Source organism: Amblyomma americanum, chromosome 8, assembly GCF_052857255.1.
Source record: "Amblyomma americanum isolate KBUSLIRL-KWMA chromosome 8, ASM5285725v1, whole genome shotgun sequence".
Taxonomy (NCBI): domain Eukaryota; kingdom Metazoa; phylum Arthropoda; class Arachnida; order Ixodida; family Ixodidae; genus Amblyomma; species Amblyomma americanum.
This window is the reverse complement of record NC_135504.1, coordinates 25,974,540-26,000,816: the sequence shown is the minus strand read 5'-3', so window position 1 is coordinate 26,000,816 and position 26,277 is coordinate 25,974,540. Positions and strand designations below refer to the sequence as shown.

The 26,277-nt window shown below is 47.5% G+C and overlaps 1 protein-coding gene and 1 pseudogene across 1 annotated transcript in view; both read left to right on the top strand.

Moving 5' to 3' along the window:
* Positions 1-7,822: 7,822 nt before the first annotated feature.
* LOC144100161 (uncharacterized) lies at positions 7,823-8,787 on the top strand (annotated as a pseudogene).
* A 14,018-nt stretch (positions 8,788-22,805) lies between these two features.
* The window catches only part of LOC144101177 (polycystin-1-like), a 72,258-nt gene continuing 68,786 nt past the window's right edge, over positions 22,806-26,277 (top strand). Inside the window, exon 1 of the mRNA XM_077634228.1 lies at positions 22,806-23,487. Within this exon, the coding sequence (XP_077490354.1) occupies positions 23,391-23,487 (97 nt within the window). The 5' untranslated portion in view covers positions 22,806-23,390. The remainder of the gene's footprint in view (positions 23,488-26,277) is intronic.

The following is a 26,277-nucleotide window of genomic DNA, read 5'->3' as shown; positions in this document are numbered from 1 at the left end:
GGATGAGACCACGGTAGACGTCGGGATAAAATTGAGTTGTTAGTAGCGTTTCCTAATTGCGCTTTTCCAGGCCAATGTCTCGTCTCGCGTTGTGGGGCTTCGTCAGGGAATCACAGGTGCCCTGGATGTGAAAACCACCGCCATCACCGCCAATAAATCACCGACACGGGGACGTATGAACAGCTGCGTAACTCTCCTTGTCCTAAAGACATCCTGGACGCTGCAGTGTACGCTGAAGGCGTAGCGAAAGTCAAGGCTTCGTGCGCGCGCTGCGCAAAACACGAAGCAAACGCAGCAATGAGGAAACCGAGATAAAGGGACCGGCATTTCTCGCTCTCCATCTACACCCCCCCCCCCCCCCCCTCCCCGCGTTCGCGCGCGTGGAAGGTACGCGAGTTGAGAGTAGAAACTATACGGGGACCGTATACAGGCCGCCGGTCGAATGACTGAACGGGCGAGGGGCAGGGCCGTCGAAGAAGCGGCCGTCGTGGCTTGCTTGAATGCGGAGCACGTCCGCCCGCTGCTTGCGAGGCGGCGGCCTCCGCAGTGTCGGCGATGATACTGCGTGTGTGCGTCCTTGGCATTCGAGGGAACGCGGCAGTGGGGTGCTGTAACGCGGCGTCGCTGAGCAGGCATTCGCGGCAGTCGCCTACTCGGTCTTGATCCACTTTGCTTTTTTATTTGTTTTTTTTTGGCTCTCGCGTTTCAAGAACACGAAACAATAGATGAGCTCATCGAAGACAGCCGGGCCTTTTCAGCGGCGTTGCACACTTAATGCCTGGAAGAGTGATGGTTCTGGGTAGTGGGCAATTCACAAGAGGTTCCATAGCGTTCCATAAAGCGTTCAGTGGAAGTAGTGTTCTGTCTTGTCTCTGCTTTTTGCGCTGTGGAGCCTCACAATGCCTAGATCGTTCACGGACTCGGGGTGAGTTGCTACGATAGCGTCGTTAAGAAAGAGCGCAAACCAGCCGAGCGCGGACTCGTATAAGAAGGAGCTGCGCTATGCGCGCGTTGATTTCTTTTGTCGGCATCCCGTCGTTCAGCGGCGCTTCCTAAGCGGGCTGTTCACGATCGAGCCCTGGAAATGTCGACATTAAAGGAGATCATCCTCCTCCCCCTCTTTCCCCCACTGCTGACCGTTCGTCTGCCTCTTTCTTTGCTTTACGCCAACGCTTCTCTGATTAAGCATGTTAGTGCTGTACTGGATTCTTAGCGTCAACCTCTTGGTGTTGGATTAAAGTCATTTTCTTCCTCTCTGCACCTTTTTTTCCTTCCCTTTTTCCTTTCTTTCTTTCTTTCTTTCTTTTGTTTCTGTCGTTTTGTTTACATCCTTTTCTCTACATTCCCCATTTCAACACATTACCTCGTATTCTCAGCCATTGCACCCGATTTGGTTAATTTCCCGGGAGTGTACCGCATTCCATAGCTCGCCCTCTCCAAATTAGGGGTAACATGGTCTCGGTACACCACTATCGCTAGTCCTTTCAATCTTTATTCATATCTACGGTTGTGCTGCGTCATTTCTGGACGGATGAATTCAAGCATCCGCACGTCTCCCCGCGACTGCTGCGCAAAGAAACGCGCTTCGTGGTACCACGCGTATCTACTAGATACGGAGCAGCAAGACGCGGCGCGCATGTCCCCAGGATATTTAATAATTTGTCAGACGATTATTTCTCTGTGGACTCTCGGTCTCAATTGAAGAGTTTGGTACGCATGTTGTAATGCATGTGTATTCTCTTATTTTCCTTCTGCTTGTCGCAGTTTGTAGTGATCATGATTTTGTTTCGATGCCTGGAGACTTGATCTATGCTTATCACTCTTATTTTCTTTTCTTTGTTGGTTTTAAATATGTACATGTATACTGTGACCACATCGCTTAGCGGACGATGCCGGGCCACGTCACACAAGCCATCATTGGCTTAGATGGGCCCGTTTTTTCTGTACTGATTTTTGGGTGCTTAATAAAGGTTATTATTATTATTATTATTATTATTATTATTATTATTATTATTATTATTATTATTATTATTATTATTATTATTATTATTATTATTATTATATTATTATTATTATTATTATTATCAACGACTGTGCGGAATATTTTCGTTCTAGTAATATCTTGTGGACCGGGCCTTAGGCTTAGAAATCCGAAACACCTACCTTCAGCCCTAACTTTTTCGGTCGGTGTCAGGTTCCCTCTTCAGACACCCAGGCCTGCCTGCCGGGGGCGGGGAGAAACGTCTTTTCTGATGGAAATAAAAGTCGTTCAATCAATCGATAAATAAATCAATCGATTAATCAAGCAATCAATCAATCAATCCCTCTTTAGAAGGCAGAAATAAACATAAAAGAAAAAATCGACTCTTTCTCGATACGTTAAATATGAGGTCGCCCATGCTACATCATTAGCTGTCTTCTTTCAAGGCATCAGAGGTCTCCCACCCGAGCTCCTCTGCCCCCATAAAAAAAAAGTTGACAGGTTTGTTCGAAGTTTCGTTTACGAATTCGCTATTCCTCAAGCCGAACGGCTCGCTGCTTCTGTGTTTCGGTCACTTCCGTCGCTTATTCGCAAGTTCGCCATTGCGTTTGGCCACGTGCTCGGGATCGGTAGTCTCTTCTTCGCCGTAGTAAACATGGCACATACCCACGCAGGGGGATTGGCCAAGGTACAGATTAACGCCGTCTTCTTCCTCGCTGTACACTAAAGCGGCGTAATCAGCGCAATTCACCTTCAGGTGCGTTAGACGGTCCCTGTTCCCTCTCTATCATGGCGTAGCCTGACATATACGGTCAGGTGCAACTCATTACGCCCCGCCGCGGTGGCTCAGTAGATGACCCAGGCTCTCACTGAGTCTTTGTTCCCTACACCATTGTATCGGCAGCCTTATCTGGGGTCTTTGGACATCAGTGTTCTAAAGCGTGTTAGGCGGATGTGCATTCAGGCAGCCGCTAAAACGTTCTTTTTCAAACTACACACAGCGACGCTGCCTGTCAAGACATTTCTTAATGACAAGGGGATGTTTGTACCCTGGAATGTGAATTGTCGTCTGTGTAACGTGCCTGAGACAATTGATCATAGCTTCATCCTGTGCCGTGATGCCATGTTCTTTTGGGACATACTACAACGAACTCTTAAGAAGGACATTGAAATTACACCATAAACTATTAGATTTCTGCCTGTTGACAAAAACTCTGTTGTTCCTTATGACGTGTTTGTGTTGATGGGACTATTCAGTCTTTGGAAAAGCCGTATGATGGACAGACATGCCGAGCCACCAAGATCGTCCAAATCTGTGTTTCGGGAACAGTGTGCGTTGGTGAGGAGTGTATATGCTGCTCGCGACGAACCTCCAAGCTGGCTGCCGTGCCTAGATGCTTGTGTGTGCCTCCCTGAATTTTGATGTTTTGATGGGGATGCAGTGGTGAGTTAGGGCTATGGGGGGCTCATATTAAGCAGCCCGGTAACTTGAGACGCGAACTAGTCTGATTGAAGTTTCCTCCTTTCTACAGAAGTTCTTCCATGCAATAAAGAAAAAAAAAAGCCGCGGTGGCTCAGTGGTTAGGGCGCTCGACTACTGATCCGGAGTTCCCGGGTTCGAACCCGACCGCGGCGGCTGCGTCTTTATGGAGGAAAAACGCTAAGGCGCCCGTGTGCTGTGCGATGTCAGTGCACGTTAAAGATCTCCAGGTAGTCGAAATTATTCCTGAGCCCTCCACTACGGCACCTCTTCTTCCTTTCTTCTTTCACTCCCTCCTTTATCCCTTCCCTTACGGCGCGGTTCAGGTGTCCAACGATATATGAGAAAGATATTGCGCCACTTCCTTTCCCCTAAAAAACAATTATTATTATTATTAACTCATTACATCTCTAAGACACATGACTGATGACGTCAAGCAAACGTTTAACAAAAAGCGACACATAGCGGCTGGCATTGGTACCCAATGTAAAAGGTGAAAGGTCATGGTTACCATGGTGGCAATGCACAACTTGGTGTCCCCTTTCGTGGGCATGATGCTACGCTATACATGTCTTAGCTATGGCGGACTGTTGCTATGCTAGTTTTTGTCAAGGTCACCTTCATGGTCAAGTTCACACAAACTCGGTGAGCCGGTTAGACCTCGTGAAGTAGTGCTCTCGCACGCCGCGGTGGCTTAGTGGTTACGGCGCTCGGCTGCTGGCCCTAAAGACCGGGGCTCGATCCCGGCCGCGGCGGTCGAATTTCGATGGAGGCAAAACGCTAAGGCACCCGTGTGCTGTGCGATGTCAGTACACGTTAAAGATCCCCAGGTGGTCGAAATTATTCCGGAGCCCTCCACTACGGCGTCCCTCATAGCCTGAGTTGCTTTGGCACGTTAAACCCCCCACAAACCATAAACGAAACTAAAACAACAGTCGGAAATTCGAAGCTTCGTACAGCGCGAGCAGAAACTCCCGCCTCATGCGTCGTCAAACTTTGCTCGGAAACAGAGCGCGCTGTGTTTCAGGTCACGTTTGTGTCTTTGTCTCATCTGGCATTCAAAAGACGACGCTCGCGTCCCACTGCCTGCTTCTTGCAGAGGTCCCTTCACTTCTTGCTTTTGCGGGACGCCACGCCTCTCCGTTAAGAGAGAAAGAGACGAAAGAGATTCACATGGAGAGGAAGATGCAGGGCCGAACGGCAGCTCTCCGCAGGAATGCGGCCTTCCTTGGCTTGATGCTCACAGGAAGCCTTGAGCGGTGAGACGTGATTTTGCGCTGGCGGCGAGGGTCCCCGTGGCAATGCGCGGTTCTTGACGAGGAGGACTTTGCAGAGCCTGCGAAGCGGTTAACAGAAACACTGCCGCCACACGCCACGGACGCGAACATAAAGGGGCGTATCCTGTACGAAAATGGTCTATAGACGGTTTATGGACACCCGCCGCGGTGGCTCAGTGGTTAGGGCGCTCGACTACTGATCCGGAGTTCCCGGGTTCGAACCCGACCGCGGCGGCTGCGTTTTTATGGAGGAAAAACGCTAAAGCGCCCGTGTGCTGTGCGATGTCAGTGCACGTTAAAGATCCCCAGGTGGTCGAAATTATTCCGGAGCCCTCCACTACGGCACCTCTTCCTTCCTTTCTGCTTTCACTCCCTCCCTTATCCCTTCCCTTACGGCGCGGTTCAGGTGTCAACGATATATGAGACAGATACTGCGCCATTTCCTTTCCATCAAAAACCAATTATTATTATTATTTATGGACTTGTTATAGACTATATTGCCTTCCTAATATATTTACTTTTGTTAATTCATAGTACGTAGGCTGTCTGTAGAAAAGGTCTACTAAAAGTGTATGGCCATATATATACAGATTCTCTATAGACTGTCTATATTTGTCTATAAAAAGTATATAGACTATAAAAGACAAGATAACCGCTGGTCGTCAAAGGGTAACGGAGTAGATTCCAAGAGAAGGCTAATACATCAGGGTTCGGCATAAAGTTAGGTTGGCGGATGAGATTAAGAACTTTGCGGAGATGGGGTGGCCGCAGCTGACACAGGACAGGGTTAATTGGAGAGACATGGGAGAGGCCTTTGCCTTGCAGTGGGCGTAGTCAGGCTGATGATGATGATGGTGTATGAACAGCCTAAAGACTATGTGATGATTTTTTTGTAAGGGATGACTAGGGAGAAAATGATTTTTGAAATTAAGTAACCTGGAAAACGGTACCACTGCCTGTGAAATTCAGAAGTTTTTCATCCACCTAGAGAGTGCTGGGGAAGCGTTTACTTTGTATTTAGCTTGGGTATTGTCTGACCAAAAACTTGGATTGGCTTCTGGAACACAACTTCGCCGCTCTGGTCGCCGCTATGCGCAGATACTTTTTTTTATTTTGAACAGTACGTTTCTCGCTACTTTCCCCATTTATATTGTAAGAAAGGGCCCTTTATTATACACATGTTTCTTCTTTCCCCAAGTGTCGTTCTGTGCAGCGAGCGTGCTTTTGTGCCCACACGTGTGCTTTCTGTACGGGGAGCGTCCTTGGCGCCACCCACCGTTCTGCGAACGGACCGATGGTCGCCCGCTTCGTTACCAATTGGTGTGGTCGTTAGGGTCGCGGGCAATGCCCCCGCCAACCGAAGTACGAACTGGAAAGCCGCGCGGCGTCTGCTTTCAAGTGGGCCCGTGCACATGTGCGCGTGAGTGTGTGCGTGTGTGTGCGCTTCCGGTGCATTGTAAGTGCGCGGTAGCCTGCGGCGCTGGGAGGAGACACAGCGAAGAGACGGACGACAAGGAACGTGTGTGTCTCAGAGAGTGTGTGTGTGCGATGCTCGACGGTGCGGGTGCGCGAGCGGGTGCGAATTCGCGAGTAACTATTTTGGCATGTAAATAAGTTTTTGTAAATATATCCTTTTGCATTTCCTTCACATGAGTGCTTAATCGTCTCATTTCTTCAGCGCGTATTGGCTAACATTAATTTAATCTTAAGGGTCATCTCTAACAATATGAAGTAAATGTTTGACATTAGCCACGTGCAGAAGTTAGCGACGCATTTCTAAGAGGTTTGCCTCGATAAAAGTAGCACCCTTACAACTGACCCCTCGTTTTTGGCCAGTTACCACAGCCAAGACAAGTACGAAGGCCATATATGCGGCCGCTAGTGATTCTTGCTCTCCTAAGCACATGAAACCAAAGCCGGAAGGCCAAGTCTCCAACCTACTAGCAAACGTCACTCCGGGACGTCAAGCGGTTTCCGCTCTGACACCAATGCACACTGGAGCGGCGAGGAAGCAGCTCGGAGTCTGCTGATGTCGCTTCACGTATCGAGGACGGCGGCAAGCAAAATTTTCTATGCCGCGACCGAAAATTTCCTTGTTGAGATCTAAAAATCTCTATTTCCGGCCATTTTACCAGCAGCAGTTTGAAAACTCCGTCAGTCTGAAAAAAGTGAGGCAATGGTGGTCTTTAAATAGGATAGGATACACTTTACTTCTCTAACAAGGTCTTTCGGTCAGACAGAGGTCTTGATCTTCAAGCAAATGTCTCCCTCCGTCTTGCAGAGGTCGGCGCCCCTATTCCGGGGCACCGCTGAGTTTGGCCGCTCGCTGGACATGGATAAAGTGACCAGACGTCCCGATTTAGGCGGGACAGTCCCGCTTTTGCAGTCATGGTCCCGGTGTCCCACCGAGGTACTTGTGGGACGGCGTTTTGACCCGCTTTGGCTTTCCCGAACGAAGCTTTGTTTGATAAATAGCTCTCAGGATCATCTCCTTTGAAACATGGCAGTGCGAGCAACGTGAGCAAGTTTATTTTTTCCTTTTTCTGCTTTCCAAATCGCATGTTTTCGGAACGGCCCAGAAAGATACCTTGTCTCCATCACTAGCGGCTTTATCCGCTGTATCCATCACAGTATGGCAGCACCACCTGACCAATGTTTCACCTGAACGTGGCCTCCACAAACTCGCGTTACAGCCTTCTAGAACACTGTACTCGCGTCTGCTTGCATGGTTGGCTGGATACTGGATAGGCCGGAGAAGGCTTGCCTCTGTGCTGGCTCGGAGGTCTGCGTTGTCCAGCGAGGCGAAGCCATAATAATAATAATAATAATAATAATAATAATAATAATAGCTTTATTTCCATCAAAACGATGGAGGGGCCGTGGGTAAAAGCTGCTGAACAGCTTGACTAAAGCCCACGGTCCCCTCTACAAGGCAGTACAGGAGCATACATGAAACATATAGGAATACAAACATGCAAAAACGCAATCAAAGTTAAATGTCCCGATTTGTTGACGGCGCCTCGTAGGGGCTTTGTCAGCTTTGTTTTTGGGTTTTCGACTTGTTTTGTCGTCTTGCCGGCGACAATGCCGAAACGCAAGTGCAAAATCACGGAACAGCTGGGAAAATAGAACCCTTTCATGAAGAAAACTAAGCCAGAGGCGGATGCATGTGGGGCAGACTTTTCAGTCACTCACGGATATAGTAAAACACATCAGCTCTGTCAAGCACAAGCAGAGTGTGTCAGCTGCTGCTAGTTCCAGTGCAGTAACCCGTTTCTTCAGACAGGAACGTGCCGTGTAAAAGGAGCTCCAACTTGCTGTATCAGAGGGTGTATTCGCCATCCACACGATCACTCACAACCATAGCTTCCGATCAGTGTACTGCACTTCAAAGCTTCTGCAGAAATTTTTCAATGAAAAATTGTCCTGCACGCGCACAAAGGCAGAAGAGATTGCTTTGAACGTGCTTGCTCCGTCTGCAGACGAAGAATTGAAGACTGACCTGCAGGAGGCTAAGTTTATCTGAGTGTTCTGTGATGCTTCCAACCACAAGGATTTGAAGGTGCTCCCGATATTGGTGCGCTATTTCACAGCTGCTGCAGGAGTGCAAACGAAGCTCCTTCAGATTAACTCCTTGCTAGGTGAGACTTCAGCTATGGTGAGCCAATATATAATGGATGCACTCGAAGCCAACCAATTTACACCAAAGCTCGTTGCTTTCAGTGCCGACAACGCAAATTTCAACTTTGGTGGTGCTGCGCGGAACGGGAAGAACAATGTGTTCTCGAGATTGCAAGATTCTATGGATCACAACATCCTTGGAATTGGCTGCGTTGCGCACATAGTGCACAGCACCGTTCAAACTGCTGCCGATTGCCTGCCATTGGATATTGAAGCCGTGATTGTGAAAATCTACTCGTACTTTTACATTTACACGGTCAAGGTGGTCTTTCAAAGAGCTTTGTGATTTTGCATCAGTGGAGTACCAGCGGCTTCTGGCCTATAGCAAGACCAGGTGGTTGGCATTGATGTCAGCTGTTGAGAGGGTCCTAAAGCTCTATCCAGCTTTAAAGGCAGCTTTAAAGGCAGCTTTAAAGGCAGCTTTAAGGGCATATATTTCAAGGCGTATTTTTAAAGGCATATTTTTTACTCTATATTCTGCATAGTCAAGCTGCTATGTTTGAAGCTACTGTACTCCAAATTGAAGGAGACACGAAGACAGCTGTGCAAGTCTACAGCGCCTTAAGCCAGCTGCAGACCAAAGTGCGAGAAAGATTTGAGCAATCATTTCTGCCATCAAGTGTGCGCTCAAGGGCAACAGAGCTCGAAGAACAGGGACAAGTTCGAAGAGAACAGGTTGTGAATACTGTGGTGAATTTTTATGCAACCTGCGCGTCATACCTCGACCGATGGTGCTAGCAGTTTGATGAAGTCAGAAGCCTTCTATGGGTCTCGCTTGGGTCATCCCCATGCTGGGATGACGTGCAGAAAACTGCAGAACTCATAACTTCAGAGTTCAATTATGACACTGTTGATGAGAATGCCACGTTTGATGAAATCAGTGACGTTTCACATTATGTGACTGCTGAAAAAATTAAGAAATGGAAGGCACAGAAAATATCTGTTGGGGAACGCTGGGTGGAGATTCTCGGGCACTTCGAGGAGAATGATGTGCCTTGTGAGAACCTGATAACCGTGCTGGAATATTGCATGTGCCTGCCAGGTACAAATACACCGGTATACAGGGTGTTTTCTCTCATGAACAAGATATAGACCGCAGAGAAGGCACAGCTTAAAGTGGCGACATTAAAAGCCATGCTTGTGCTGAAGGTAAATGTACGCATGACGTGCGAGCAATACTTCGCGCATCTTTGCAAAAAGGAACATTTGGTAAAGAAAATACATTCTAGCCAGAAGTATTAAAGAAGGAGAAACTTTTCGCACAGGTTGATTTAGAAAAACGAAAATGGCTTTTGCGTGTTTGAAATAAAAATATATGATTGAATGGTCTCTTCGTGCCTACCTACCTGCCTGCCTACCCCCCCCCCCCCCCCCCCGTCCCACTTTGGGTTCCATAGAATATGGTCACATTAGACATGGATGACCAATCCTCTTTGGAGACTCTCTGAAACTTCCAAAAAAATTCGCTTTTTGCTAAATTTTACCCTTTACATTCTCCGAAAAATGTAGAGAGGGGAAGAACTTTATTGCTCTAAAGATTGGTCCTGGAGCTTTCTGTAGTTGCGGTCCCTGTTCCAGAGAACCTGGGGCGTCTGCTGCCATGCGGAACCTGTTGACCAGCTATAGCTCATCTTTTAGGCTCCAGCTGGTCTGTGCGCGGTCTCAGGTAAATAAAAAATATAAAAAAGAGAAGAAGCGAAATTTCTCCGAAGAAAGCATTACTTGGGACAAGCGATGCCGCGGACGGCTGCTGCCTTTTGACGCCTTCCTTCCAGTGTGTGTTTTCGCTTTAGAGACGAAATCTGCCTCTTGTATACTATTGTGGCGAAGCGGACTCTCAAATTCTTTCCCGCATCGCAACAGCAGTTTTCCAAACGCACGGCCGAATCGACCTCCGACTCTAGGAGAAAGTTGGAGGAACGCTATGTGCACTTAGCCAAGGTACCGAAAAGCATTTCTTGTCCCTATAGTGCAGCCGCCGCGGTGGCTCAGTGGTTAGGGTGCTCGGCTACTGATCCGGAGTTCCCGGGTTCGGACCCGACCATGGCGGCTGCGTTTTTATGGAGGCAAAACGCTAAGGGGCCCGTGTGCTGTGCGATGTCAGTGCACGTTAAAGAACCCCAGGTGGTCGAAATCATACCGGAGACCTCCACTACGGCACCACTTTCTTCCTTTCTTCTTACACTCCCTCCTTTATCCCTTCCCTAACGGCGCGGTTAAGGTGTCGAACGATATATGAGACAGATACCGCGCCCTTTCCTTTCCCCAAAAACCAATTATTATTATTATTATTATTATTATTATTATTATTATTATTATTATTATTATTATTATTATTATTATTATTATGTCCCTGTAGTGCCTGCTGTTCAGTAAAAAAACGCTCACGTGGTCGTCAAGGTGGCCTCGTGACTCACTTCCAGTTAGCTTCAAAGGCAGGTACGGCGCGTCACTCTTCCCCTCCTGACAGCTTGCGGTTGGCAGAAGCTACTTAATTTGCATTTCCGCGCCTTTGAAGGGAGCAACACGCGCGACTTCAGCTCAAGGCCTTGTAAGCCGCCGGAAGCCTCATACTCAACAATACTGGAGAAAAGCATTTTCAACGGGAAAGCATTTATGAAGTTCAAATCGGAGCTAGAAGATGGGTAATGGCAAGCTGGGCTTTTTTATAATCTGTGGCTAAGAAAAATGTTTCCAAGATTCTCGAGCGTTATTTGATCGAGAAGCTGAGGATATTGAGGGCGAGGGGAGAGAAGCCACCGGCCTGCTGCTGCCACTAGGTCTAAATATGTCGCGAGCCCCATGGTGTGACTAATTGTTTTCTTAGTTTATGTTATACCTATTTTTGAATTTCGCATGAATTACGTTTCACCTCGCCCTGGCTAGTAAAAACAGCTCATTCATGTTAGCCATAAACGCCGGTTTGTCCTCCGCTTCGAACCTACGGAGCCACAACTCCGTCGTCACAAACTTCCACTTTGTTACAGTATCCCGAAACCCATCATCGCAACACACGATCTTTCCCATCCTTTAGGTAAGAGCGAGACAAGGATCTGTTATCAACAGTCTTTTTCTTATCGGAGCTCCAGTTTACCATAGTCTGAAGACTCCAAAAAATAACCAAGAGTACAGGTGTAAAGTTCCGCGCATGGAATTATTAGGCTGGCATACGCAGCGGTGTGAATTGACCTTGTCGCGCTGCTTCAAAACCTCGATGAGGCGACGGTGTACTGGCCAGCCAGTACACGTCTTTTCGCGGCAATCCTGTTATGCATCAGCACATTTAACACTGGTCTCTTGGCAGAAGACGTCGGGAGGTAATTTAGCCCGCCAACGGTCCGTGCCAACAACAATCTCTCGCTTTTTTTTTCAGGCTTTTTAGAAGGTACCAAGCCGGCGTCTACAAGAGGTCCGAAGCGGGAGGAGGGGGGGGGGGGGGAGTTGTGGGAAGGCGCGTACGCCAGTATTCTGCGCTGTCGTTAAAGCGGCGCGGACTGCGGGACCTTGAGCAGCGCGAGAGCTGGCGTCAACTGGCGCTCACGTTACCTAACGCGGCGTAATTCCTCCAAGGGCGCCGTGAGCGACGACTGCCTCTAATTCCCCCTCCCTCTTTTCGCCAGCCGATAATGGTGTGCCTCGCGTAACGCACGCTTCGCGCGGAGTCCTCGAGGCTGCGACTCGTTTCCTGTGCACGTTTGCCGCGTAGTTAGGAGCTGTTATCCTGGCGGGGACAAAAGCCGCTACATCCGGTGCTGAGTTGATGACAGCGGAGAGGAACGCTTCCGAGGCTTCCGGGGAGACTGAGTGCTTTTTCTCCTCGTTTTATTTCCTGGCAACCCTGTGCCTTTGCAAATCAGAGGCCAAGTATTGCCTCGCTGCAATAGTTGTCCATTCCACATATCACTAGAACGTTGCGGAGCTATCTTTTGACTTGGCATCCGGCTCTTTCTGCATCGGGCTTGAAGGAGACTGATCATCCGAACAACGTTCGTCATGAGGAGGGATCGATCACCATAGGTATACTCTTCCGCTTATGATTTGAGATGGCAAATAATCGAGCTGTAGCCGTAATACCTGTAGATGCATGCAGTTCAAAAGATGAAAGAAGAGAGAATTCGTGGAGAAAATTATAGCTTGAAAACGAGTACGCTTGGCGTCAACGCCGACGAGCCTGATTACTACTTCATGGCCACCCTTGCCTGCGTTATCTGAGTAGCGCGTATTATAGCTGCGACAGCTACCGCTCCGCCGATCAGGTTAGGTATAACCCGAGCAGTAAGAAAAATCGTGTCAACAGCCATATGAACGCTGCCGTTCCTGTTCTGTGATAGCTCGCGTTGGCTGTAGCAGACTCCGATGCTCCTCCTGCCTATCGTCTTAATTCTTCGTATTCCGTCAATTGTTTTATGCAATGGCTGACTCTGTAGTCAAAGTCCGCCAGGGCCGAGTAAAATTCTTACGTCAGGTTTTTGAAAATAACAAGGACCTGTGCACCGCTCATCGAACAATGAAGTGAAGGACGGGACCCTCGAATGCAAAAGCGCACACTGCCAAAACAGACATCAATTCAAGCTTTATATATATTGTTTTCTTCAGAGCGTAATTCGTAAGTAGGGTTTAAGCTCCGAGCGACATGCATCCCTAATGAAAGTTCCCATATAACGAGTTCCATAATTCCATACGTTTCTGTAAAAAATTTTATGGAGTCAGTATAGAGAATATAGAGTCTGTGTGGACTATATAGAAACAAGTATGGAAATTCGCGGTCTCCATATGACGTCATGTACATTGCACGGAAATCGTATAGAAGCTATGTGGACTTTTTATGAATTCCGTACAGACGGGAATGAATTTTCATATATTTTTCCATATCTTATGGACTCGATATTCCCGTAATTACATACAAGTGGCTCATGTGGATCGTTTCGGTAGGGATGACGCAGTTCGTGGACGGTGTCGAGAATCAGTCAATCGGTCAATAACTTAATTCCAATGTGACTACAGTTGCTGAGAGCCGAGGACAGAAGTGCAATAAACAGGGCCTGCTGACAATGTCCACGACCCTATGTACTACATGGCTGGGGACGTAACAATTTGGAAGCAACTATTTTACGTGAGCAGAGCTAGTGCACTTCAATAAAGGAAACTAAAACGCATATCAAAAACGATGACTATCAAGCAGCTGAAGAGAAAACCGGAAGGCATAAACTTCTAAGAAATGAATTTCACCGAGTTACAAAAACCACATAAGCAAGTAAAGAAAGTTATAAAATGAACATTTTGCTTTGCACGATGAACTGTGATGACAGTCGTAAGTGGAAAGCCAAGAAGAGTAAACAAGTTTAAAAATGTCTCTAAAGTATAGATGGTTCAGCCAGGCATGATGGTAGTAACGCAGCATTTAGATACCTTTATTTGTTCTTGTATGCGGAATGCCAAACTTTATACAGAATTTTATACAGAACTTTATACAGAATATATATATATATATATATATATATATATATATATATATATATATATATATATATATATATATATATATATATATATATATATATATATATATATATATATATATATATATATATATATATATTCATCATAGCAAGAAGTGTGGCATGTTAAAGCTAGCGTTGTCAGTTATTGGTCCACACAGGGTGCTGCGAGGGGAATGTAAACTTCAGGAGTTTTGGATGAAGGTGCCACAAAGGCGGGATGCCATTCTCGTGATAAATCATCACTCTCTTGCACATGTAGCATTTGGCTCCCTATATAGGCTGCACGCACAAACCAGTATAGGAGTGCAAACTGCTGGGCTAGTTGGTTCATATTGCATAGAAAAGGAACCAGCGAAAATAGACGCAAGACAAGAACAAAGGAGGCACACACCACAACGCTGGACTTACAACTGACTTATTGCGATGAAGACTCGCTCATTTTAAAAGAATTTCCTGCCTGCGCACCCACCCTACAGACAATACACTTCGCGCACCACATGATGACATGCCTACTATAACGATAAAAACTTGTACTCCTTTTCAGTGATAATCACAGACGGCTCACTGACGCATTTCTGCTTATTCTTTCTGATCATGAATGCCTCCAATAGCTCACGCTCACTGCAAATGTTCTCCTAGTTTTCACATTGCCAGCATTATCGGGCGGGGGAAATTTAAACGTGAGCGTGAGATATATATTGGAGGCATTCATGATCAGAAAGAATAAGCAGAAATGCGTCAGTGAGCCGTCTGTGATTATCACTGAAAAGGAGTACAAGTTTTTATCGTTATAGTAGGCATGTCATCATGTGGTGCGCGAAGTGTATTGTCTGTAGGGTGGGTGCGCAGGAAGGAAATTCTTTTAAAATGAGCGAGTCTTCATCGCAATAAATCAGTTGTAAGTCCAGCGTTGTGGTGTGTGCCTCCTTTGTTCTTGTCTTGCGTCTATTTTCGCTGGTTCCTTTTCTATGCAAACCAGTATAGCTTTCATATGTTTCCCAAGTACTATATCGCGAAGTGGAACTCGTTGCCTAAAGAGATGTTTGGAAGTGAAAACTTAAAAAAAATATGCACTTTCCACCTTTTTGTGGTGTTCTGTTTCTCACCCACGTCTCTCCTACTATGCTCAGTTTGTAGTTTTTCCATCTGAACACCCAACCTGCGTTACTGAATTGTATCGTTATTGAAACTTTCTTCCATGCCAATAGGAATATCGTTTGTATCATTTCGCCCATTCTGTTTGGAACGCTGTCAGCAGTAGCGTCTAACATACCCAACCATTCTGGACAAAACATTATTATTATTATTATGCGGGAAACCATTTATGAACGCAATTTTTTAAAATAATGTAAAATTTTACAATAGCAATCATTATATTCGCCAATTTTCCTACTGCAGTCTTGCATTTTTTTTTTGTATTAACGTCTTTGCTGTCATCAAAAGCACTGCCTATTGGTTTTCTATGGCAGTCTTAAATGTTCCATGCGATCGATGGAAACACTTTCAAATAAAGGTTTTGCTGCATATCAAAAGAATGAACCATTATTAACAATATTTCCATAAGAGTATCTTACAATTTTTAAATTCTCAAAATTTTCTCCGTGCATATTTCACATCAAATAGTAAACTGAAGAACAGTGAGGTCGGCACTCCACAGTACCTTTCCCAAACCATGACACAATCGTGTGAAAGAAAGCCTGTGGTGGTGACTGTAACACGTGGTATAACGTTACGGTAGTGTAGCAGAGCAATATAACCACATGAGAAGGATATACTAGAGAAACCGGCGAAGCAAGCCAAGCAAGGAGAACTCAAACAAAAGATGAACAAGTGCGGATGCATATTTGCCTCATTTTCGTCCACCGTAGTAAAGGAAACACTGCAACTTTTGTGTTTTTTTTAATGTCTATATATATGGGCCCAAAGAAGTCGGCTTCTCAACGCACACCCTTTCTTGCCCATCTTACGGAGCGCGCCGACAAATAAAGTGCGCACCACAGTACGTACCTCTCTCTTATAAATCTAAATGCCCCCCCCCCCCCCCCTCGCCAGTTCCCGATAAAGAAACACGAGGAACCCCGCGGGCGCACCCTACAAGAAATGCCACATTATACACAAAAGCGATGCCGCAAACGAGAATCCGCTCCTTCTGTTTTCGTCTTCTTGTATAGCCGAGGCCTGTCTCGGCGTCGAGGTCAGCGGGTGCGAGACGCGCGTTTTGCTCACGCGACGCCAGTGTCGACGTCGCCGACTACGACTGCGGCAGAAGAAAACAGCGCGCCGCGTAATTGCGGCGATTAAGGCGCACCAGACCAGACATGGGCGGGCACACTCGGCGTGAGGAAGATGGCTGCTGCTGCTGTGCGCAGACGGACGACCTTCTTCACAGAACCCCTTACTTCTGTGGAAAAGGCAACTCGTGTCATTCGACGGTCGATACCATCGTCGTCACCGGAGTTACGTGCAGCGCTGAACAAAGCTGCTGCTTTGTACTTCTGCTGCGCGCATCTATCTATAGGCTGACCGTTCCAGATGATATCGCTGCGTTCATCTGCCTGTTCAAGGCCCTGTACTGCCCGGAAACTTAATTTCTCTCACCATTGAGAGTCACACAAGCGCGCGAATTTAGCTCAGTTCAATTCAATTCTTCATTTTCCAGACGTACTCTGGAAGGTTTCAAGAGCTAAATTTCAGCTAGCATATTGGCAATTAAGGCCCATGAGCCGTTGTACAAAGCAGCAGAAGACGACATTTGGTGCAGGCAAAGGTTGCAAAAACAGCAGCAACGTTCATGATGTAGAAAAGAAGCACCGGGAATAGTGAACTGCTACACGATTTATAGCAAGAACTAAAGGTGGGCACTTGTCGGTTTACTTTGATAAGTGCTTTAGTAGCTGTGCTGGGGAAGTAAAGTTTATCTGCCTAAACTTATTTAGTGAAATAAGCTTTTCTTCGGCGTGGACTTCTGCCCTGGGTGGACCGAAAGACGGAGCGTTATGACGGTTCAGAAATGTGGGACTGCATTACGAACAGACGCGTTTGTGCTCGCAGCCGGGTGTCTCCTGACTCGCTGCACGAAACTAGCGAGGCACTGCCTGTATGTGGGAGGTTCGCAAGTTGGAAGCGGGGCACATTCGTCAAGGACATGGTGGGAACATGGCGGACTCATCGCCCGGTTCCTGCACCCAGGAATTCCTGGCGCCATTGGCTTCTTTGGAACCGCGAGCAGCGAACGGATATGAGTGCTGCTTTTAGTCGCTTCAACCGCCTTTTCTGTAGGGCTAGATGCCTAGCACTGTAGTCTATGCAGTACCCCTTTTTCCGCGCTGTCCTTGAGTTAAGCCATATTTTCCACGCTCAGTCGGCGCAAGACATTCCCCTGCCATCTATGCGCTGCTGTTGTCTTTGCAAAAGCGACCAACCGCGTGCACAGAAAACAGGGCGCCTGTTGATTTTGTTCCCATTATTTTTCGATGTTCAATAACGCTCAGCGTGTACGGGAGATTATAGTATGCAGCAAGTTGCTGGCAGCCCGATCAATATACCACGGTTTACCATAGTTAGCCCGCGAGAGAGCCCCTAATCCGGTTATCTCTGTAATCACGAAAGCACCAGTGTGTCAGTCAAATTTCATATAAGACGAGGAATATGGCTGCGGGCGTGTCTAATGAGATTATCGTCTCCGTTTTGCGGCCTGCACGGCTGAAGCAACCCGCGGTACAACAAAATGGCACCCGTGACGTCACGTGAATACCCCCCGGTATAAGATTTCATTTATTTAGTGAAACTTGAAAAACATTTACATGTGCCCCTATTGGCGCTCAACTTACTCCCCATTGCATTGTGACGCGCTGAAAGCAACTGAACCGTAATATCCTGCATTTCCGTGAGCGCAGGGGCAGCAGAGCGCCACGTTGATTGGTCCGAACCCAGTGACGTCACGAGTGACCGCACAGGGACGGCACGTGCACTCTGTCAGAGATTAAGGCAAATCCTACTTCTCTACGAGAGAAGAGCCCCGCCGCGGTGGCTCAGTGGTTAGGGCGCTCGACTACTGATCCGGAGTTCCCGGGTTCGAACCCGACCACGGCGGCTGCGTTTTTATGGAGGAAAAACGCTAAGGCGCCCGTGTGCTGTGCGATGTCAGTGCACGTTAAAGATCCCCAGGTGGTCGAAATTATTCCGGAGCCCTCCACTACGGCACCCCTTTCTTCCTTTCTTCTTTCACTCCCTCCTTTATCCCTTCCCTTACGGCGCGGTTCAGGTGTCCAACGATATATGAGACAGATACTGCGCCATTTCCTTTCCCCGAAAACCAATTATTATTTATTATTACGAGAGAAGACGGCAAACAAGAGGTTACCCAGGCAGTTAAAAAAATAGGCGTTTGCTTTAATTAATGTTTTTTTGTAGAATATGACTTACAAGAACTAAAAATAGAGCCCCGGCTTTCGCCACATCAGACGAAAACAATAAAAATGTATGTATGCAGTGGAACTGTAGCAAAGGTAATGATTTGGAAGGTGGCCTGTGGATGAGGGCCGCTTCCGTTTCATGCGGTAGTCTTAAACAAACGAAACGTAAACAAACGGTTAGTGTTGCCGAAAAAATGTATTAAGAGCAACTCCAGACATTTCATATTTTCGTCCTTTGGCCTCAGCACGGCCGGCGATTTTCTCGATACTATGTTCTTAATGCTGGTAGGTTGTATGAATACCGATGAATAACATTTTACAAGACTCAAATTCGTCACAATTTCAGTTTTCTGTCTCGTGTCTGTAACCTCGAAGAAATCGCAACGCTCACCCAATACGCCATAATGATAGGCTTAAATAATGTCTCCCTTTTCATCGCGTTGTTAACTTTGATTTTAAGTTGGTTTTATGTCTCTTCTCTTGTGTTGTCAAATTTTCTGTAAATATTGCGAATTATTTGCATCATATTACTGATTTTTTTTTGTAGTTCAACTGCTGAACTCTCCTTCGTGTTTCTTTTACCAATTCATTTTGTTGTTATTGCTTATTTGTCGTTACTGTTCACCGTGCCGCCGAACACACACTAGTCATGGTGAGCGGCGGCGAGTCGCTGTCAGGCGGCTTTTTTTTTTCTCTTGACCTCAAACATACAAAGGGTTGGTCAAACGCTTCCAGGCCCAAGCAGGGCTGCTTTTGAGCAATACACTCGGGTAACTACAAAATCTCCGAAGCTTAAAAGCTCTGTAGAAGGTAGGACAAGTATTCTTCTCATTTCTGAGAACCTTCTTAACTTTATTTGCATCCTAAGCTCCAGGATATGCCGCTGAAAAGCAGATCTTGTGGCATGGAAACCATGACCAACCAAGTACGGTCTGTAAATTGATCGGATTAAGCATTCCAGTTCTCATGATAATAAGAGTAAACAATATTATATTGACACGGTGCTTTCCGCTAGCACGAGCCGCCTCAAAAAGAAGAAGAAGCGATCTGGTGCTGTGGTCAAGACGTTCTTCGAAGCCCGCCGCTGTCTCTTGTGATCAGTGATCTCCCGCACTCACACGTGACATCTCGGTGCATTCCGCAACCCCGCACCTCCACCAATATGTCACGTGTGAGTGCGGGAGATCACTGATCACAAGAGACAGAGCGGGCTTCGACGAGTGAGTGAGTGAATAAACTTTATTGCACTAATAAAGGAGTCTTGCTGCTTGCCGGAAGATTGCCGATGTCTTACAGGCTGAGCGTGGTTGGCGCCCCTAATCCAAGGCACCACTGTCCCGGGCCATCCGGCATGCGTGGCTCACTAGGTCTCTTTGGACCTTGAGCTGGCTGCTGGTTAGCCGGTTCCCACTGCTCCACATTTCGCTCTTTATTACCTCGGAAAGCTACATTGTGTATGCATTCCCGTGTGATATGATACAGCGTGGGGGTTGCCCCGCACCACGGACATGCATCCCTATACTGCTCCGGATACATTTTATGTAAAATGTGAAGGTTGTGGAAGGCTCCTGTTTGGAGTCTTCTCCAACATGTCGCTTCATATTGTGTTAGCAGAGGATGTGGCTGGGGATATTTGCGTCTTCTGCCTTTGAAGAGGTTGAGGATAGCTGCGTACGTGAGCTCTACCGTCATCTCCGGGCCGTCCGAGGCGTTTGACGCACCAGCTCGGATAGTGAGCTCGCGAGCTAGCTTGTTCGACGAACGTGTTGACCACAGCTCCAGATCTTCTTTTTGAGGCTGCGCGTGCTAGCGGAATGCACCGTGTCAATATCTACCTCCGCAAACAGCTGCTGCCTCTGAACCAACCGTTACACAGTAGTGACCGCCCCGCGAGTTTTTCATCAAACTGCTCGCTAAAGTTCCGCTACGAATTTCGAGCATTAGTTAACGGTTTGCATTCGAACAGGAGCCACGCCGGTGCGTGTTACGACAAGCAGCGCTAGTGAGTGGTTCGAACGGTCTTCGCTTTCTGTTCACTCGATCCGATCGCTGTTCGCTCGCTCTATCGCGTGAGCGAAGGTCGAGAGTCCTGCTTTGCGCTTCGGCAACCCCCCCAACACACGTTCTTTGCTGCGAAGACGAGTCACGCCGGAGGCGCGCGCGACCACCGTCATATCAGTGCACCCAGAGGGGGTGACGCAGTCGAAGCGAGCCGTGGGCGGGCGTCATTCGGCGAAAGCCAGAAGCGGCGAGGAATCGAACGGAACGCTGCGCCGTTCCGGAATGGCGAAAAAAATAACAGAGCGGCAAGTACTACACGGCTGCGCCGTCGGTTACGCTTCGCCCCCCCCCCCCCCCCTCCCGCCCGTAATGTATATTCCTAAATGGCGGTGCTCGGACACGCTAGGCTGACCCGCTGCGGCCGTGCTCATTCCGAAGAGTAGAGTGCTGCCCACGCGATGGAGACCTGAGCGAAGCGTAAACGGCGGGAAAGTTATTGCTTTCGCGGAGTGCCGATAACGCGGCAACAACTCGGAATTGCATTGCAATAGTGCGAAGCTCGCCGTACAGGCCTAAACGAGCTCTCAATTAAATCACCTGTATTTTGCTGTCTATACGCACGGTTTAATGAGAAAGCATTAGATGGCTCATCGATACGATAACCAGGCGTCTCCCACAATGTGGCTGCGTAAAATACTCCGCGATTCGTCGAAACCGTGTGACGTCATCAAAGGTGGGAAAATACGAAGTGTTCATCAGTAATAGTTTGTTGTATCGAGTATAATGGCGCAAAAGCTGCTAAGACTATGATGCGCCAAACACAGGGCCTACAGGTATGACACGGTATTACAGGGTTAAGCAGTAATGGTCGTTACTATAGTCCGATACAACTCAACAAGGCAGCGGCTTTTCCCATCAAAGGACCCCTTCCATCCAATGGCGTCTGCTGATCCTCGTGAACATGCTAGCGTGACAATACAGGAAGTGGCCTGTCAATGCAGGGAGGGACTATCGGCTTTATTCTGCCACTCCCTGCACTGTCACGCTAGCAAGATCATAAGAATCGGCCGACGCCATTGGCTGGAAGAGGGTCCTTTGACGGGGAAAAGCCGCCTCGTTCTGGAGTTGTATCCGACTATAGTGACTACAACGGCGCCAACTACGAAGAAATATAAATGGACTGGCATAGAACTGCAATGCTTTTCTCATTGCTAGCACTTATTTCCAGCATATTAATTGCCCGCGGTAAATTTTGTTTTCTCTGCAGGGCTTACATAGTTGCGAATTAGCGTTCAACAGTGAAGTCAGCAGCTCCAGGAGGAGGTATTATTTAGTACGAAGTGACAAGCAACCTAAAGCAAATAAGAAGGAAAGCCATTCTTTCATCACTGCTTCAGGCAGTTTGTCTTTTGTGTTTGTTTATGGGCACACTGGGTATATTTTTGTTTTTTTAATTAGCTTTGGTTGGGAGCCCACTTGTAACTCCACGAAAAAGTTATTTTTAATTAATCTTTTTCCTCTATGGATATCGTAGTAGGATTTCATGCATGTTTTCTAGCCCAGTCGGTCCAAAAGAAACTATATGCGACGACCATTTTCCTCCACGACCGCCTGTTTCTCACATAATTTATATAAAGAGATAACAGGAAAGGGCCTGTCTTTCAGCGTGTATTCAGTGTAGAAACACTGGAACGCGCATCAATCGTTTCAACGGCGCCGATTTATCCGCTGAAAAGGAGGTTTCGTGCCGGCATTCGTATAGTCTTAAGCATATACAGAAAATGTTTTCGACGAGATCAGGTTGGTATATGGTTCAAGCGTCTCTTCTGCCACTTTGGTCGAACACATTTCGTGCCGTTCAGTGTGCTTCGCTGGTCACAGCATAGTTCGTATCACGGGCGGCATTCGGTTGTTATTTATTCTCTCTTGTAGTCACGTAAAAAAATTACTACGTTACTAATTTCACATTGATAAAATTATGAACACTAGAGGGACTAAAAAAATCTGTGCTTTCCTTTGTTTCGGCTTCCTTCAAATAAGCGTAAAAAGTTGCCCAAAGGGTTCGCTGCGCTGCTTATACAATGCGTGCTTCTGTGCCTTGCGACGACAAACTCGCTCACATCATGCACAATGTCCAATCACGACATTCGCCCATGGACGTCACTGACTGACGTCATGCACCGGCTGCATGCTGCTCGCATGGTAGCCGCTGGACGGTGCACTGCTGCATAGATGTCGATGCGGTTTCTCTTGGGTCAAAGAGCGCGGTGGCAGGTGTACTGGCCGAGCAACAAGCGTTGATTGAGCTCATCGCCATTCGTAGCGCGCCACGCGGGCCCGACCTTGGCGCGACCGTGGTTGGCCATGCGTTGCCCTGGTCTCCAGGGCGACCAGGACACAACAGTGCGCTCCAGCGCGCGCAACACGCTTGAGCCACGGTGCCACTACAGCGCAGTTCTGCAAGAACTCGTCCACTGAGCACCCGTGAAGGCGCCGTTAGACTGGACAGCTCGGGATCGGGGCAGGATTTGCTGAGTGTCCCGGCCCTGTGGGTCACCTCGCCATAAAAGTGGTGCTGCAGACGGACAAACAATCGAACTGTGCGCATCTCACAGGAAGAAGCTCTGAACTGGTCTGACGGCGCTCACAGCTCTGTCAAGGTCATCCCGAGACCGTTTTCGCGAGGAAAAAAAAATTGTTCTGATCGGAAACCTGGGATCGCAATCCCTGCCGTCTACTGCTGATCATCAAGACGCTGTGAGGTCAACAGTTGTCGTCGAAGATAAGACAGGTAACGCCGGAACTGTGTAAATAAGCCTGTCAAGGAAACTTCTAAGTTACAAGTTTCTTGCCGAAAGTGCTTCAAGGACGCTTGGCGCGGCTTTCAGTGTTTTTATTCAAAGCGGTAGAGTAAGGACCCGAACTTCTACCGAGGTCACCATGACGGTAGTTGTCTGATAGCGAGCACTCATCGAAACGTTGAACCTTGGACTTTCGGGTTGCACTACTCTTCAAGACAAACGTAACCAAGTGCGAGCACAGATCACCCCTTTTATGAGAGGACGCAGAAGGGGGGCTCCTGGAGCCCCTAGCTTGTCGAGGCTGGAGCTGCTCCTTTGGGTCGCCATCTTCGGGACGATCACCAAGCATGGTAAGACATTTCTTTTTCCTATTGTTAGGAAGAGGTTGTGGCATGCATTGTAGGAGCGTAGCATGGCTATCGCCTCACACAGGCTAAGCTTGCCAGAAGAAGTGATGCAGTGCAAAGAACGGTGCAAAGAACAGAGTGTCAACTTCCGAGCGCGTTTATTTCGCTTACGCCCTTGTATTCTCAGGCCTATATCGCTTCTTTTTCTTTACCCAGTCACATTCCCGTACAAAAAAAAATTCCACCTCTTTATCACGAAGGTTGAATGAAGCCACGCTGATGCATAATGCTTCTAGCTTTCCTGATGAACTAGCCTTCGATGATTTCGCTTTCTCTTCTATATTCGGTTCGTTTTAGAAGAACACTGTATTCTCGAATACTGGAACGCACCCGCAGTATTTTTTAAATTGTTCTGCCAAATGTCCCTCGGTGTTGTTTTTTACGCTTAATGCGTGTTCGCGAGCCCAGTCATTAAAGCACCGGCCCGTCTGGACAATGGAGACGCTGTTGCGGCTTAGGGGAACCTCATACCCTACGCCTTTGATGCATTCAGTGTATACTGCGTCTCATGGTTATTGTTGTTGTTGGCTTCTAAGTGGCTTAACCCACAGTGGCGGATTGGCCAGAGTGCCCTGCACACTCAAATAGGCACCCTGGTTCGTAGCGCAGCCTTTTCGTCCTCGTCTGCTCATCACAGGGCAGATCTTCGCCGGACAAGTGTCTCTCTCTCGTGGTGTCCGTGACCTCATTCGCGCTGCATCGCTTAAGCCTAAACCTTCCTCCATGTAGTGCGCATCATGATCCTACTCTTGTCAGAGGAATCATTTCGACCGGGGTTTCCCCTTGAAGATTGCGTCTATGTCAGTCCTGTAGAAACGTGGCCTAAATAAATGAAAGGTAGAAGAGGTACGTCCCCTTCTCCTTTGGCACTCAATGAGGGAAGGGTTGCTCAACGAGAAAGCCATGGCGCAGTTAAATTACGATGTTGTTCTTCTTCTTTCGTTGACTCGTGGAACTCGGCGACACGTTGATACGCAGAGAGGAGACCTTCTTCAGACTACGTACAGTCTTGATCAAAAGTCCTAAGGCCACAGCATTCAGCTGTAGCGAAATGAATGTTCGTAGAATGCTCCGTGAAGTGGACCATTCAAAACAGAAGTCAAGCATGAAGCTTCTCTACCGCAAGAAGAAACCTTCTGCTAGCACTTCAAGGTCATTCGACCTTTAATAGTGCCTTAATGGCTCTGTTATGCGGCTGAAGAGAAAAGCCTTTGGCCTTTAGACTTTTGGCCAAGACTGTACATTTATTTACACTATTCATACAGGGTCGCTAGGTGTGACCAACATAGGGAAGCACTTTCCGGAACTCGCTAAGAGCTCGACTGTGGAAGGCTTACAGAATCAGGCTAGGGCTCGCACCAAGCAAGGCGTCCCTGTCTTCCGCTACTCAACAGGCCGGAGTCTGCACCAAGCGAGACCTCCGTCAACCACGCCTTCACCCGTTCCGACCGTCTTGTTCGGTCGCCCAAACCAACCCCCCGTCACCACTCCGTGTGCGCGCGCATTCTTTCATTTTGGCGCCAAATTTCAGTTCTTTCCCGCCTTTTCCTAATAAATTAAAGATTTCAAATACAAGGCAAAGTAACAACAGCTCAGGCGCGCCACTTCCACCAATCGGAGTTGTGGGTGGCGGCTCGGGGCACCAGTGCCCCAAGTCGCCCTCAAAAAACCAAAGACGGTCCGTAGACTTGCGTCTATGAGGCTCATAGACATTATATAGACATAGCCCATGACTAGTCTATAGGCAATAGAAATCTTATAGACAGTCTATATACAATCTATAGATTTATAGCGACACACTTTTAGTAGACTTTTTTCTATAGACAGGCTATACACTATGAGTAGCCAAAAAGAAATGTACAGGAAGGAAACGGAGGCTATAAGAAGTCTATAGATAGTCTATAGATAGTCTATAGACCATTTTATAAGGTCGCGGATCAAGCCAAGCCAGTTCAACAGCTCATAAACTTGTTTTTCGGCTGATTTGAAACGCGCGTCTAAAATGATATAAAAACTAAAGGCGCGTGCAGGGAACAGTTGAGTGAAAAGATGGCCACAAAACACCGTGGACATTGCTGAGTAAGGTTGCAAACATATATATTACTTTGCGTTTCAGCGGAATCGTGCTGTACTGGGCCTCGGAGTGTTCAGTTAAAACCGAAAAATGTCAGTATTCTTCAGATATACGCCACAGCTTGCTGGGTATGGTATACGAGTTGTAATCGGCCACAAGAGAGAACTTAATATGGGCAGAAGCCAGAAACGCGCTGAGACAATAGGACCACTTTGTTAAGCGGTAAGGTAGTACTTTTTGAGGCATTGCTACGCTACTTTAGACACGTGCCAGGTGCGGACCGAAACGGTTCAGCACTTCGTCAAGTTTCGTCGACTAGCAAAGCGTCTTCTGCTCTGAGGCTATCATTACCTTGCTAGAACCGTTACTATGTTGAGGAGTTTTCTCACGACACGTAAGATGACTGGCAACCATTGTAAGCGTAACAAGCCACCTTTAACAACACTCAGGTGCAACTCAAGAACGAAGCGGCAACGCCCTTTAAAGGAGCCTCTTCCAGCCAATGGCTTCGAGCGAATCTCGCCATTGTACGATTCCCTTTTATTCTCCTTCACCGATCCACTTAAACTTTCTATTGTCGGATGTATCTCAAGAAAGCAGCGGCTTTTCACCGCCAAAGGACCCACTTCCAGCCAATGGCGTCGGCCGACTCTCATGAC